This window comes from Toxotes jaculatrix, chromosome 14, assembly GCF_017976425.1.
Source record: "Toxotes jaculatrix isolate fToxJac2 chromosome 14, fToxJac2.pri, whole genome shotgun sequence".
Lineage (NCBI taxonomy): Eukaryota > Metazoa > Chordata > Actinopteri > Toxotidae > Toxotes > Toxotes jaculatrix.
In genome coordinates this window covers 20,499,454-20,515,817 of record NC_054407.1, presented here as the reverse complement: position 1 = coordinate 20,515,817, position 16,364 = coordinate 20,499,454, and the positions used below count along the sequence as shown (strand labels likewise).

The following is a 16,364-nucleotide window of genomic DNA, read 5'->3' as shown; positions in this document are numbered from 1 at the left end:
TATATTTGTGTAGTATATATATTGAAAGGGGGAGAAATGTTGTGTCATTGAGCTACAATACTTTTGATATAAATATGACTATATGAACAATAACAAAGAAGAAATGTAGATTGTAGAGTATAAACACTTTATTCACCTAATGTAGACAGATATGATGTTTATGTCAGATATAGGTTTTGTATAATGCAAAGGCAGAGAAAGTCTAAAAATGTACTACCATGCTGATATACTCAGGAAAAGGAAAGCAGCTATAACTGTTTTTAATGTTTTCTTCTATTTACAAAATAATTATTCCCAAAATGAAAAGGTTTATGTCAGTGTATAGGGAAATATGCTGTGATCTGTGGAATATTTCATTAGCTCAGTGATGTCAAGTAAATGTGTCTTGTGATACCGACATCAAAATATTTCTCTTATAACCACAAAAAAGCAATAATATAAAACTTTTAACCCACACCCTTCCCTATATTAGAGTTTAAGTAAAATTAATATTTGACCAGTCACTAAAGGCATTATGAACCACAGGAGGTGCTTTAATACAGCAGGTTGTATATAAAACTCAGAAGGAAAAGTGCCTCTTGGCTTGTGAAAATTGACAGTCATCAAAGCCAACCAACATTTGGCCATTTGCTGTTGTTAATTTCTCCCTGTGCATTGTGTGGTGACTGAGTAGAGGCACCAGCCAGTTTTTCTCATCCAGTTAGTCGTCACTAATATTCTTACGCAGTACCATGGAAGTCACACAAAAACCAAAAACTACTATTTAGTCATTTCTTTAGTTATCACACCTTAAACCCGAGTGGAGGAGTTATTCAATAAAATTACTTGTGGTGTCCTTTGGGTTGAATGACAGCCTGCATACTTTCAGTTTTCCGTGACACATCATGTTTTGACATTACTAATCTTAGGCACAGAACGCACTACCCATCATATTTAGTACTCGATGAGGAGGAAATGCTGTGATCACGAAATACTTTAGAAGTGATCCTGTATCCTGTTAATTTGACATTTTTTTCTATCTATCTATATATCTATCTTTTGGGGGGAGGGGGGTGAATTTAATGTATTTGTTACGGAATCCAGCATTCACTGGGTTGTTAATGGTTATTTTTTTTAGTAACTTTTTGTGTCTGTACAACGGTAAAGAAAAATGTTGCTAGTCATAGCCCTTGCTTTGCAGAAACTATAGCCTGATTTGTATAAATTGTTGTTATTCTTCTGCAAATTGGAGTTTCAGGTGTAAGCATGGTGTATACTGCTGGTTTTGATGGTTTGCACAGCCAGTTTGTAGTTAATTGTATGTGGTGGGATTAGCAGGCTTTTCGCTAATGTGCCAGTATAATCAGATTCACTCACTTTTGTTGTCCATTATGAGTTTGTGCTAATATCCAAATACTGAACTGTGGTTCCAAAACAAAAAGAACATGAGGATGGATAAAGATCCTGAAAGTGTACTTGGTCATCGAGGATGCATCAGATGGTGATTGAAAATGTCCCATTGGACTAAAGGTTGTGGTGTGAGAATACGGTTAGGACAAATACTTGATATAGCATTATAAAATGGATAGGTTCAGTCCGTGATTATGATTGGCTGAGCCTCATTCGAAGCCATCGTAAAATAGTATGTAAACACACACCTATGACGGCATTACATCTGTATTATTTCGCCAATCAAATTTTACGCCACTGTACAAAGACTCTCTGATGCTGGCCTAGAGGAAAGAGAAGTCAACAGGGCATATATGTGAATTGTCGCTGCTGTTTCAGTGGCACTGAGCAATTAAAGCACACCTGTCCAGGGACAGATATCTCTGTAGCAAAGAGGAGTGCTAATGTAATTGAACACATCAGCAATTAAACAACTGATGGTGGCATCCTGATGAATGTTCACCCCAATCTTTAAGCTTACTTTCCACTGCGTCTGTGTGTGGCTTGGCAGCCATTCTGCTAAGCACACGCCTTGCCAGGTGTGTAGTAACCATTTTATTAAAGCAGGAAGCCATGCGAGGCCGTGGCTCTGCTCCGCATCATGCCTAACAGTGCCACTTATCTGCTCTAAAATGACTGTAAACCGTGGCCTCTTGGGGCTTACTGCTTAAATATTCCACTAGTTTGTTTCTTGCAATGCATTATTGGTAGTGTGGCATCAGTATAGCGGTACCTGTGTTTTGCTGTCAATGAAATTTTGTTTTGTGGTGGTTTACTCTTCTGCCAGCTAATGGGTGTGTGACATTGAAATGATGGCACATGTGTTTATGTAGCCTTGTGTGTAGAAAAGGCCGGATTTCTAAACTTCTGTATAAGCCTCTGTGGAGCTGAAAGCTTATCAGAATGGAGTGAATAAATAGTATGATTTTGATTCCTACATACGTTTGTGTTTTTAGGGGTAGATTTTTTTGTTGCACTAAGATCGTGATACATCTTACATGTGTTTATCTGTCAGATTTTTCCACTGTAATTGTTTAGAGGAGGTTGTATCGGCGTCTGGTAGCTTAGCCGACTTTGCTGCTTTCAGCACTGGAGCAAACTGGACAAATCTCTGTTGGTTAAGGTTTATAACCTACCGTGATGTTATCCTGTGTTGCTCTGTCACTGTAGTGCAGTGATTCAAGTTTTACAACTGATGATTTGAATCATTGATGATTGGGGTAGTCCTGCTTATTTCCTTTTCTAAAGTGTCAACACATTTGCTTTTCAGATAAACAGTATATTTATCACTTTCGCTGTCTGGATTGGCACATTCTGCTTATCTTACTTTGACTGCTTCTGCTGTCTGTATCGCACATCTACTGTGCTCCATAGGCATCATAGACAAATGTCAAATGACATGGTGCTGTGTGTGTCGCACCTTAGGGTTGAACTGGACTGAAATATGGTAGTATTACAGTGCAGTGTAATTGTATGATGCTGTATTGTACATGTGGTTAAATGTATTGCATGGTTATATGGCACTTTAAAAATTGTGGAATACACAAGAGCTGCAACTAACAGCTATTTTAATTTATTTTTTTAATTTTAAACCGTTGATTTTCTATAGTAATCCATCAATCACTACACAAAATACCAGAAAAATTATGAAAATTTTCTTGCTTGTTCTCAAGCACCATTACTCCAAAAACTAAAAATACTCAGTTGTATATTCACCAAGACAAAGAAAAACAGTAAATCTTTACAGTTGAAAAGCTGGAACTAGAGAATGTTTGCCATTTCTGCTATTTTGTGATTTCTGTCGACTGACTTACTGACTGTTTCAGCTCTAGAATACACAGCTCACGTATAGCCAGATCAAGGCTGTGCCCAAACCTTGAAGCTTTGTCCATTTAATCTGGGAGTCTGCCATTATCTGTAATTATGGAGAGCATTTTTGTCTTCAAACTTCAACAGGTAACACTCTCTGAGCAGCAGGTATTTTCTGGTAGTTTTAATTGCCTTGATAGCTTCATCATGTTGTGTTTTAAAGTGATATTACAACAAGCAGTGCCATATGGTGCCGCAACTGCTGCTAAATATTGCTTTCAAAGTATGTGCCTTTGACTGTCATGGCCAACTGACTAATGCCACAATTAAATCTCCATGCACGTCACATGTATAGGGTGAATTTGACCACAGCCAATGTCCAAATAGTGGTTGACCTTTACTGATGACCGTCAGTTTCACTGGCCAGTTGGCAAGTATCGTCTTTGAAATCCAACATATTCCCGCAGCAGAATGTGACCTGTTGTTCAGTATTTTTGCCAGAGTTGGCATTGGATAAGATAATTTCCTCCCCCTCATCATTTTTAGCAGCGTTTCCTTGGCCGAGTCATTTTGATCTTGCTTTTGTTGCTCCTACGAAGCTTTTTCTTTCGCTATTACCCGTCCCTATTTCTCTCAGACGTTAACTTTGTTTTTATTACCCATGTTGCCAGTACACAGTTTGTCACTTGGTGTAGCACGGTCTTGTCGTTTATTGGTGCAACTTTGAGAGAAATTATGAGCATTTGGTTTGATGGAAGGAGGAAGGATCTCCCTACTAACATGAATTGTTGTGATGTACAAATGAGACTGCATAGACGCATGATGGAAATTTAGATTTTAAAACCAATGGAAAATTTACCAGCTACTCATTATGTTACATGTTCTCTTCCAGAATCTAGTTGGTCACTGGATCTGGGTTTTGTCTTGCTATTTAACTTGGTCTTATGATGTACTATTATTTCGTATAATCTGTGGTGCAGTGTAAACATTAATAATTCATCATCAAGTAAAAATTGCTATTTGCTTTTCTTAATGAAATTCTTTTTTTTTTGGTTGCTAGTTGAAGTGTGTTTTGAGTTTTATTTGTTGTCTTGACATTTAAACAATATTTTGTATTGTGGTAAAATTATTAGCCTGTTAATCAGTCAGTGGAAGAACTGGTTAAATTAAATGAGTCCTGCTGGTCTGAAGAAAATCATGACATTCGGCCAGGGAGTAGATTTGGTCACTAAAAAATATTATTTTCTCCGTCTGTCTTGGCAAAATTTAGTGCCAACATTCATCCTCTGATCACACTCGGATGTATTGAGTGACAGGCCTGGATGCACAAAAATCAGATTTTCGTTAAATTTCTGCCAGATCATGAAAATCAGATGAGGGAGGGTCTGCAGTCACATCAGTTTTACACGTGCAGTCGACTCAGATGTTCATACAAGCAGAGAGAGGGGGAGAGTGCAATAAAGCAAAAGAAATACAGCCCCAAGAGATGCATAATGGACAGTTTGATTTTGAAGTGTGTGCCATTAACACTGTCCTCACAACCTGATGTTCACTCGCAACCTAAATGACAAATTTGCTAATTTATTATAAAACCATTTCAATATTTCCTTGCATGGTAAACACTAACACAGAAAGAACCTTCTGTGTATGCAACTGGGAAACCATACCATGGCTGTTAATGTCTTTTCAGACGGGTTATAAGCCTCTTAGTTGGAGAATAAGGTATTGACCAAGGTGCTGTACAGAAGGAACAATTATGTAAGGACATACGTATTCCCAATAGTGTGCAGTTGTGCATTTTTCATTGCGATGGATTTGTTTTTTAGTTTTCAGGATGGCTGGATAATATGTAACATGCTTTGTCATCTTATTTTTAATGCCATTAATTTGCTTTTGTATCCAAAACAGTATTAGTTTTTATAATTTATTGGATATATTAACACACTGATGGATATGTCCGTGTCAAAAGGGTATTTTTTTATGTCATGCATGTTATTTGGTGGTATAAATAACTTAAGTAAACTAAAAGGTAGCAGAGTAGGAAAGTGACGTTTGCAATGAGGTGGTTGGGTATAAATGCAGATGAGTGGAATGGAAAAGAAAATGGCAAGCAACTTAGCAGTCACTATTCTTTATGAAAAGATAGAAATGCCCATGAATATCACACATTATGGTCTAATATGGTGGACTAAAACCTCCAGCATGAGGTTCACTGGAGCCCACTGAATGTTTGTGCTCTTTTTTTATGAGAACCATAAGAGGAGTCAGTCGAGGTGGTGCCCTTTGTGCTCAAGACTTGTCTCACGAGAGTCTCAGCATAGCTGGCCTGGCTCTGAGATGTTTGGAGTTTCGTCTTCTAAATCTATTTTTTATGTAATCTTGCAGCATTTCACCAGGAACAGAGAGCTGGTATAAGTGCTATTATAGTATGATTAATAGTATGTTGGCCTTTTGCTGTAACATAATGCTATGAATGCAGTTCCTCTTTTTTTGTTTTGAGTGATCACGCCAGGGCCGTATCTTCAGGGAAACCCCCCAAAACGGTCAGGGTTTTTGTTTTACTTTTCTTCCACATTAGCAAAGTGAGGACCAGTGCAGTTTTTGTGAGTTTTCTGTTGAAGGTCATTGTGTGGCTCTTGTTTAGGAATCCTTCTAACGTGGTCATGTCGAAGGTAAAACAGCCTAGAAGGAAGAGTGAAATTTGGAAATGTTAAATGGAAAAAAAGTCCCAAACACAGAGAGCCTTAGGTAGAAATCATCTATTTCCACTGTTCCAGCTTAACATTCTGCTTTGTATCACTTTCGCTTCGTGTTGTCAACCACATTTATTGTGCTGCCGTTCAAACAAGACTGTGAAAAAAAAGCACGAGTGCCGTTTAAGATATAAAGTGCCTCTAACCAAGCCTGAGCCTATCTGCAGTTGGCTCCATCAGCCGAGTGTCTGCGTCTTCGAGAGGCCCAGCAAGTGTGCGCTTGTGCATGTGTGTGTATCTGTGTGTGAAGAGGGTGGAGCCTCCTGATTACACAACATGTGCTAGCCTTTGCCAGCAGCTGAATGTGTTCAGAGCGTTGTTTTTGTTTGGTACGTTGAGTGCAGTATCTCCGTGTGTAACGGCTGATGTTGCTTTGATAATCCACCATGTGCTTTTAAAGACTGACAATTTTAATGTGTGTGACCTTCTTAAAGGACTCTGAATACAGTATGACAGCGTAAAAGGCAGGAAACGCTGGGCTTACATTGTTCAAGGGTTTTAATTAAAGATGAACCCTTACAGTTTCCCGTTATGAATGAGCTATGAGAGAGATAACCATGTCTGGTGATAGTTTAGGGGGGAAAAGACAATTTGACAATGGGCGTGTGATTTGCATTCTTTATTGCTGGACTGCTTTCACTTTATTCATGCCAAAGCAAGCGGTCATATCCTGTTTACTCTGGCTGTGTTAGTGACCATGCTTTCTGAGGGCTGAGGACCCTCCTGCTGTAAAATAGGTTAACGAGTATTTCATTCACAGGACAATTTGATTCTGTCCATGTCTTTTAGCTGGTTTTGTTGCATCTCAATTTCTGTGTGGAAGTAGGGTGTGCCATTACTCTGACTTTAAACTTTTTGTAGAAATGTGGTCAAATTTGCTTAATCATCGACGGTAGTATGGTTTACTGTTCATAATGCTTCAGTACTGTTTCCATTTGCATAGGTTCAGACCTAAGCTAAAAACAGCGCAGTCACATCCATGAATAGTTCATTTGCAGATCAGCTGTGCACATTATTAAGAAAGTGACATATAGTGTAAGTGACTGCTTCCATGAAACTTGTTTTGGGAATTGATTTTAAAATGGTTTTGGGTTGCTGTCTTATCTGTTAATACATAAGCAAATACGTTTACAGTTGGACTGTAACATTTGTATAAAACATTAAAATTTGCACAACATAAACACTAATATTGAATATAATTAAGGCAGAACTTAGTCAACATTGAAATTGAAGAGAAAAATTCAGAGAGAAAGGAGTTAAAATGAGATACGAGCGTCTCCCTTTCTGACTAAGATGTTGAAAAATATTTATCTATATTCAGAGCAACCTTTAATAAGAATTGAATTAGCCAGTAGTCGTGTTGTTTACTTAGCAATTTGGTATATATCTTGTGTCTGCAGCTACTTCACAGTAAAAACCTTCCGCTGCTGCCAATAGTTAATACATCATGTATTTACTCGTTGACTGACAGTTTGAATTTTAAAACGTTTTTGACCACATACCAAAATGATGTTTGGTATGCTGAGATATGGTTTTCCCAGTATCAGCCACCTCAGGAACACACGTAAGCACACACAGCCTAAAATCCCAATTGAGCAGGAAGTTGCTTTTGTGTAAGAAATGTTTTGTCATGTTTCAGAATCCAAATCAGCGTCTGCAAATTTACTGTTTCTGAATCAGTGCTGACTATAGGAATACATCAGTTCCAGAAAGCTAGAAGTTGTTGCCAAATATATTTTCTCTTTTGCTGTGCATTAAAACTGTAGTTTCAAATGAAGACAAATTTAAAAGTGTAATCCATACTTACTAAAGTGGACCTGAAATGGCTGGATGATTAGTTAATTGACAGTATTTGGGAACAATTGTATAAGTGATTAATCTTGTTTTTTGGGGGGGGTCATTGTACCATTGTATATCAAGAACACAAGGAGAAGTGTTTTTTGTATTCTTAATGTGCACAGTAAGGAAGTAATAGTGAACCTGCTGAGTGTGTTCTGTAGAAAGTATGACTGGCTTATCTGCACCATCTTAAAATCTAAATGGTGAATACACTTATGTGAAAGTGCTGCTAATCTTCAGGCTGCATGACTGTCGATCAAAGGCTGAAGAAGGCCACCTGAAGACGGACAGAGACTCTGTGTCAACCTGTACGTGCTGGTTGTGCCGATACTAACTCTGGCACTGCAAAACTGTGGTTTTGGCGCACCATGTGTCGGGCCTGTGATCGGATTGACATCTCATCAAGCCTAATCGCGTGTGGCAGGTGTAGATGGAGTCATGTCTTGAATGTCATAATGAAAACTGACACAACATTTCTCTCGTGGTTTACTTTTCAGACTGAGGCCTGCTCGTTGCTCATATGGAGGCCAGTGGATAGGGATTCCTTGTTTTGGTGACACCTTGTTAGCTGCTGATGTTTTGTTTTATAGTTATACAGGGGGTACTCTGCCTCTAGGAGCTTTAAACACTGCCCACAACATGAAAAAAGGGTGGGTGTTGTTTTAAGTGAGGGAAATGGGTCAAAACATGACAAGGCAATTTTATGAATACAGTTTGTACAAAATATGAGTATCAAAGCAGCAGTGTTTTGAGTTAGTACAGTGTGTTTACTTATTAGTTGGAGAGTAATCAAGTAGTGCCAGTTCCAGTCTTTTATTAATTTGGAATATGATTTTGAATCTCTGTGTCCTCTGTGGATATTGACGTTCCCTTGAAAGTTGAAGAGCAAGAGTTCTCCAGTGTTTGGTTCAGTCATGTGAGCTTGACGCTGTGTTGGAAATAAGAACAAGATCCACGCCTAGGTCCTAACCTTTGCTCTAATCCCTCCCTCATTCCCTACCCCCTCCTTTTTAACCCATAATCAGCAGTAAAGGCTTCATTGTTCTTGTCTGCAGCTTGAGTATCTGATCATTAACCTACATTCAGTGTGGTGGCGGTAGGCTTCTTAAGGCTCTCAGACCAGTTTGATGGGCGTGTTTCAGAGAGTCTTGGGCTGGGCCTTATTCTCCTGCCAGTAAAGTTAACCCTATTGGCGCCTCTCGCATACAAACATTAGGCTATTTTATGAGACTTTTGATTTGTGTGCGAACCATGCCCTAAGCCTCTCCCTTGTAAATTTAGAGCTATTCCTGTTTTATGGAAGCTTTTAACTGATGGATGAGGCTATGAAACAGTCCTGCACTCAATCTTACATAAGAATACACATTTAGGACACATAAAGTACATTATGTCCGGGTCTTACAACAGCTTAATGCTTGGATTATTATGAATTATCTAAAAAATTTGGTGTCCTGTCAGTATTTTTGCCAAACTAATAATTTGGTCTTAGACAAATTATAGGAGTATGCTCAATATACTGTAGAGTGGGCAAGTAAATTAATTAATTTGTTGCCTGCTTCTACAACAGGTAATGGCCATATAAATAACCAAATTGACAGTTTTACTAGTTGGTCTAATATAGAGCACTAAATAACAAAATCTTAATCTTCTGTGAAATTTTTGGCAGCAGCTCACTGGTACCTCTTCTAACATTTACTCACTTTTACTGGCAGTAGTAGCCCATGCCTTTCCCATGTGGGAGAAGTGGAACCAGATCCTTAGCTGATGCATTTATGCAACCCAACAACAACTGGAACGAAGGCCAGACACTCTTGTTGGAGTATGCGTGTTTGGTCTGTCTGGGGCTAGGGTAGAGAGAGGTGAACTGACGCCTTGAGGGATCCAGTGTCACTTGCTGTTTGTTTGTCCATGTCCAAATATGCCTTCAGTTCAGAAGCACCAGTGACAGGAGGGGAACTGCGCTTATTTTATGCTGGAAATCTTTATGCTTTTGAATTTGGTGCACAGCTGAGTCCAAGTGTGGTCAAAGAGCACAACTAGATGATGCTTGTGTGTGTTTAATTTTATTGTATATTTTTTAAAGTAATTTGCAGGCTTGTGATTTTGGGATCTTGCGCTCATACGACACTTCACACGGGTATCAAGTCTGCACTACATACACTAACACCACAACATCAACTGGCTTGGCTCACTATTACTTTCATCAGTAATCCAGTACTATTTTATGAAATGAACCAGCTTCTCCATGAAATATAAGAATTAACAAGTTACCAGATATTTAATATAATGTTTTTAAATTGCTTGCTTTCTCTTACAGCCACAGCCCCAGTGCTTCAATTTATAAAGACATTAAGAATTAACTCCACCAGCACATATTTATTTTTAGCAAATGTATAATAAGTTAATTCAGGAATAATTCATAATCAGAAATGGAACTGATGAATTTTCCTTCACTTGAACAATAATTTGGATTACTGACATGTTGAAGAGTATGGTTGTCCTTTTTTTACCAAACAGGAAAATAATCGGACCGGACATTTCTAGGGCACATTACAGGTTTGGCGAACATAGTGTCGAGGTATTTATTTGTTGCTGGCTTTTGAATAGGTGTGTAATACAATGTGGGCTGGTGGCCTGTGCGTGTGATCACTCTAAAGATGGCTGGCTCGTTGCTCGTTATTGTTGCCTCTTCTGCCCCTCTCCTGTAGTCTCTGTAATCGGGCCTTTGCGCCTGGCTTTGTCCTGCTACTCATTAGGGAGTCGGAGGAGGAGGAGGAGGACGAGGAGGAGGAGACGGAGGCTTCGAGTGGATGCGCAGCTGAGAGAGACCTCCCCCATCATTTAGCCTGACGGCGTACAGGACCACAACCATGTGACCGGCTGTTTACTGTCGCAGCAAGTGTAGTGTGTCTCCTTGAGCCCGTTACACGATATTTGTAGGGAAAAACGGACTCAAGCTTTATTGTAGATTACAGAAACTTACAATTGGTAGTTATTTGTACTCTTGTATAACCTTGCTGAACAGAGAGATACATTCAGAGCTTGTTTTTCAGTAGGTTCCTTTGTGTGTACAGTCGCAAGTGCAGCCACATGGGAGACGAGGGGAAAATCACATGTATTTTCCACATGGCATGTGTGAGAGCTCACAGCAGGCAGTACTCTGACTCTAGAAGCTGTAGTGGAGTAATGTTGCTGCTGCTGCTGCTGTTGGTGGCGGTGGCGGCAGCAGCGTACTCTGTGTGTCAGGCTCGGTGCTATTCTTAGCCCTCTTCCCTCCCTGTCCCATCCTGCAGTCAGTGGATCAGGTTACCGTACTGTGTGTGCTCTTCATTCGTCTCAACTACACCACCACCAGCACCACCACCACCACACACACTTCCCCCCTCTCCAGCATACATGTCCACACCAGCCCCCACCCCGCTCCTGTAACCCCCAAACAGCTACACTCACGCAAGGACACACACAGAAGCAACCACTCTGCTGTCAGGGCCAACATGGTCCAGCACTACAGGGAAATGGTTGTTATTGTTGCTAGTCAGGAACCAGTGGAGTAAAAGTGCAAGAACACGAGGTTATAAATAAATACAGGGACATCTGCTTCAAGAAGGACCAGCGGTGCAGCCAGCACACTGAATTTGGGATTTCACTGACTTAGTTCACTCAGTGCAGGTGCATGTTTTAGAATATTTTAAGTGACACAATCTGAAGAGCAAATTGACCCTGGTAGCCAGCATGTTTTTGTCATCTACTAAAACTCACTATAATGTGGCTACATGGCAAACAGAGTCTGGCACATGATTTCAGTGGCCTGGGCAGAAGGATGGTATTTTTCAAAGCTGTAACGATTAGTCTGTTAATTAAGGCTCCAGCCAATTATTTTCCAATCATTCTCTCAATTAATTTGTTAATTGTTTGGTCTTAAAAAAGAGAAAGAAAGCCCAGTGGGACGTCCTAAATTGTCTTGATTTGTCCTGTCAACAGTGTAAAACTCTTACTATCACATAAGAAAAGAAAAGCAGTAACTCCACGCAGCTGAGTTTCTGGAGCTAATGACTTTTGGGCATTTTGCTTGAGACTGTACTTAGAAGAATGATCAGTTATTAAACTAGTTGCAGATTAAGTATCTGTTGATCAGCTGCTCAAGTAATTTACTGATTGGTTCAGCTCTACTTTTAAATCAATTAGTTGGTTGACAGTTACTATTCTGATGTGTGAATTTTTTTTTAGACAAAGTGGTTATTTTATCAGTTGAGAAAATAATTAGCAGGGGAATTAATAATAAAAATAGTCATTAGTGTCCTAGTATATTATGTTTTTTCTCCTCACTGTCTCCTTCTTGGCTGCTGAAGTATTTACCACATCGCTGATGTTTAGACCGAGAGACCCAGCCACCCATAGTGTTTCTAGTGTCACATCTCTCTCCGTAGTACATCTCTAAACCTTTTTACAGTCATTATTCTGCAGTTTGGTGTGTTTCGTTGGTATTAAGTGGGTTAGGTAATTGTTGCTATCACTCAGTTTTCACTGTGCGGGATCCCATGTCAAACTAATCTGGGCTTTAGTCTCTGTGAACTCTAGTAGTCATCAAGGCAGGGGTTTGAGCGAGACTTGAAACAGCCCAAGGTTAATGGCAGAGCTTGCAGAGGCTTATGCAGCCCTGAGCTGCTCATGAAACGCAGTGAATGCAAATGCCGAACTGGTGAGTGCCCAAATACCTCTGTAATTATAGTCACACCCTCCTCGCCTCGTCTCTGGGCCAGATTGGAGTCCTGTCAGCGTTTGTTTTCTGGTCTGGTCCCGGGCTGTCCATACCGCTTTAATACCCCCGATACACGAGCCTCTTTACACCAACGTGTTCTCTGTGGGCTGCTCAATTCTCCCTTTCAGCTGGCTGAATGACAATGCTGCTGCATACTGGCTATCTGCTGACTAATGATGGACCTCTCACTGGCCTCAGCTGTGCAGCAAAGCTGTGTGTTGGAAAAATGAGACCTGTCAACACTGTGCTATTACTCAGGAACAGCAATGGTTGTAAACGTATCCGGAGAAATAAAATGTTGGACTCCTTGTAAGAGGTCTAGTTGTCTTTTTTTGTGGTGATTTTGTGCTGAATACATGTACGACTGAAACTGACACTGGCATGTGTTAAAATGTGCCCTGCTGTCTAATAAAGATGAAATAACTTAATAGGGTAGTGGTGTTTATGTGTATTTTAATCCCGTCTCTGTCCGCCCCATTCTCATGAACACGTTATCTCAGGGATGCCTTGAGAGAATTTCTTTGAATTGGGCTCAAGGATGAACTGACTAGATTTTGGTGGTCAAAGGTCAAGGTTACTGTGACCCCATGCCCGTTCTAGTCTTGTTAGTGCGATATATCAGGAATGATATTAAAGGAAGAAGTGATCAGAATTTTGGAGTCAGAGGTCAAGCTCAGCGTGACCTCACCAAACATGTTTTTGGCTACAGTTCAAGAATTCATATGCTAATTATGACAAAGTTTCACACAAATGTCTAATAGGAGAAAATGATTAATTGATACAGGTATTATCTTTTGTATTAATTTCCTTCTGGACAAACATGGACGTAAAATGCAACTTGGCTGGTGGGTGGAGGCATACGACCACAGTAATTTTATTTTCTAAATGTGCTACAGAGGAGTCGGTTTGTTCATACCTCTGTCTTGAATTGCATTAGCTTTTTAAACCTGTAAGAATTGTGGCTTTCACATTAATCATCAACAGGCCGCATAATTGTCCCATGTGAAAGTGATGAGTATGAAATGCCAGACTGTGCTCGCTATCAGGGTGACATCTCATAATTGAAAGCCTGGTGTCTGTTATGATCCTTTTAGCTACAGTGGTAGTATATTTCCAGTTTTGCTTCATTCATAGGCATGGATTTATTGTAGTGTCATGGTAGTGTAGTGTGTTACTGCTAACTGTGATGTTTATAGGACGAGCATGTTTGATTCTCAAGTCATGAGCTCCATATTTTACTCCTGTGTCTGCGTGCAACATTACTTCTGTCCTTGTGAGCCTTTCTGTGATAGTTGTAATTGAAGCCACTCACATTTGTGTTTTTTCCATTTCCAAGGCCTTGTTTACATCTTAGGCTGGTTAGCATACCAAACCTCTTGCTAATGTTGCATGTACTGCACATAAGGTAGTGTGGCGTGTAGCTTAGCCTCGCAGGATTATTGCGTTGTAGTCCCACAAAGGCCCAAATGACAGGATGGCTGCCTTCGTAGATATAAACAGCAGACGTAGATGATGTACACTGCATGTTTCTGGAAACCTGGCAAGATAAAATTGGTTGTGAGATTGATGCGTTGTTGTTTTTTTTTGTTGAGATTGCAAATGATTAATTGATTACTGAGTCAGCTTCTTCTCGTGATCAACTAATCAAAGCATAGAAACTCAGACTCAGAACACGTGTTGGACCTTTCAATGTGCAGCAGACTAGGATAAAATCCAGTCACTCTCCTTAAATTCCAGCAAAGGGCGCCTTGTTATCCTCAACAACAACAGTAATATATGTCACAGTCTCATATGGTCAGTTTAATTATTTAATCAAATCATTGCTCAGCTCTGTTTGAGGAAACGAGCTGCAGACTGGGAAAAAAAAATTCTCAGGCCTGATGGGAAAATTTGTACTTTACTCTTTAGCAAGGTGGGTCACCCTAAGTAGAAGTGTACAAAAGAATCATGCTAGTTCTGTTCTTGGTAGATGAAATGTTATTTGCTATATAAATTGTAGTTAAGTTGGAATTGGATGCACATTGAGTAATGGGGCTGTCCCACTCATTTTAGTGGCTGCTTAATGACTTATCAGTGGCTGTCAGGTTTCTTAATATATCTTAACTGTGTGTGGGACTTTCATTGGGCAAAGAAATGCAATTTCTCTTCTCTTTCTCTTCATGAGTGTGTATGTGTTTTTAAAAAAAAAACAAACGAAAGAAAAGGACCCAGGAGAGTTCATTGGAAGTACATGAGAAGAGAGTCTTGTGACTGAAAATCAAGATAACTGACATATGCCATGCTGGCTTCACGCACATGTTCAGCTGAGTGTTATACTTTCTCTGCTCACTGCAAGCGTCCACAGTGCCCCCATTGACGCTGCTGCATGTGTTACTACACTGACACAAACCACATCAGAGGGTAGCTTGGTTACACTGATGAATAGGCCAGAGTGACAACATGCAGGGGGATGTTTTCCCCTCAGAAACGTAAAGAGTCCCTAAAGCTGTGATTCATGCTGCCTTGTGTAGTTGTTTCCTGCCTGTTTTTTTTGAAGGTCGGTCACAAGAAGTGGAATGGAAATTTCAATAAAAATCCCTGATTACTGATCCACTCAGCCTACATCCTGAAACACAGCTGAGCTACTCTTTGTATCAGTACTGTTTTATACACTGCCACTCCACTCCGCTCTGAGGTCAAGTGACTTTTCTTAGCCCTTGTTTCCACTGCGATGCAGACGTTTGCTGAAAACCTAGCCTGTAAACAGTCTCTATGAAGGATTGTCATTTAATTCTACCTGTATTTAAAAATGTCCTCCCAGTGTCTGGTGCACACACTGCCTTGTTTACACCAGGTCTAAAGAAACACTAAGCCAGTCATTCACTCAGACTGTGATGTGGCAGTGTTGAAATCCTTCTCATTGCCGTCGTGTCGTCCGTCTTCAGGTGCATGATGACCTTACTGTGCTGTAGCTGTCACAGCTAGTCAGGTGCCGCACCATGGCCAAACCTGGGAGCGACAGAGATGGAGCCATGGTGGATAAGCAGGCGGGGAAGAAGGTATGTGAGCACAGACACACAGCAACACTAAACACAGTAGAGCAAAGTGTCAAAACAAATTTACATGAGTGTTTTATTTTCTCCCTCTGGTGTTAAAAAGATCTAAGTAATGCTTACTGCATAGAGATGCATAGAGTTTTAGCTTTATGGATAAAAAGTACAGAATTAGTTGAGAACCAAAGGTCTTTTCTGCTTTTGTCTTTAGTGTATTGTTCCTTGTACAAAAACTCAGCTTTTTAATAAAAAAGAAAATTTAATTCAGTATACTGTAAAATACTTTATTGGCCAAGACATTAGATGACACTGCCTTTTCCAGCAGCTGTTTTTGTGAAAAAAAGCTTTTTGAAGAAAGCAAACCTAAAAGTTTAAGGGCTGACTAACTCTGAAAGACTCTCCATAAACACACTTGAAACACTGGGTAGCCTAGCAGCATTTAAGCTGCAAACCACCCATAATGCAACACTCTCTGTAGAAGATGGTGTTACCCTGGTACTTTCTCCATTCAGAAAGAATCTGATGTTGTGAGTGCTTGTGTAGTCCTCGAATATAAGATGCTTTTTCTGACAATCTACAGAGGAAAAAAAAATTATAAACTCTATGTCCCTGAATCCCTGAGTATACGGCAAAAACATTTGATTTTGTGGAAATTTCTTTTTTAGTTTCTGAAGTTTCAAGTTCAAAAGTTCATTGGTGATTTTAAAAACAGCAGCTGACCAAATAATCTCACGACAAGATTCA

The 16,364-nt window shown here is 39.8% G+C and overlaps 1 protein-coding gene across 2 annotated transcripts in view; it reads left to right on the top strand.

The window, feature by feature from the left end:
- Positions 1 to 16,364, top strand: part of ankrd12 (ankyrin repeat domain 12) — a 32,479-nt gene that overhangs the window by 1,270 nt on the left and 14,845 nt on the right. For both annotated transcript variants that reach the window (XM_041056050.1, XM_041056049.1), the window contains exon 2: positions 15,513 to 15,626. In XM_041056050.1, the coding sequence (XP_040911984.1) occupies positions 15,567 to 15,626 (60 nt within the window). In that variant the 5' untranslated portion in view covers positions 15,513 to 15,566. The remainder of the gene's footprint in view (positions 1 to 15,512; positions 15,627 to 16,364) is intronic.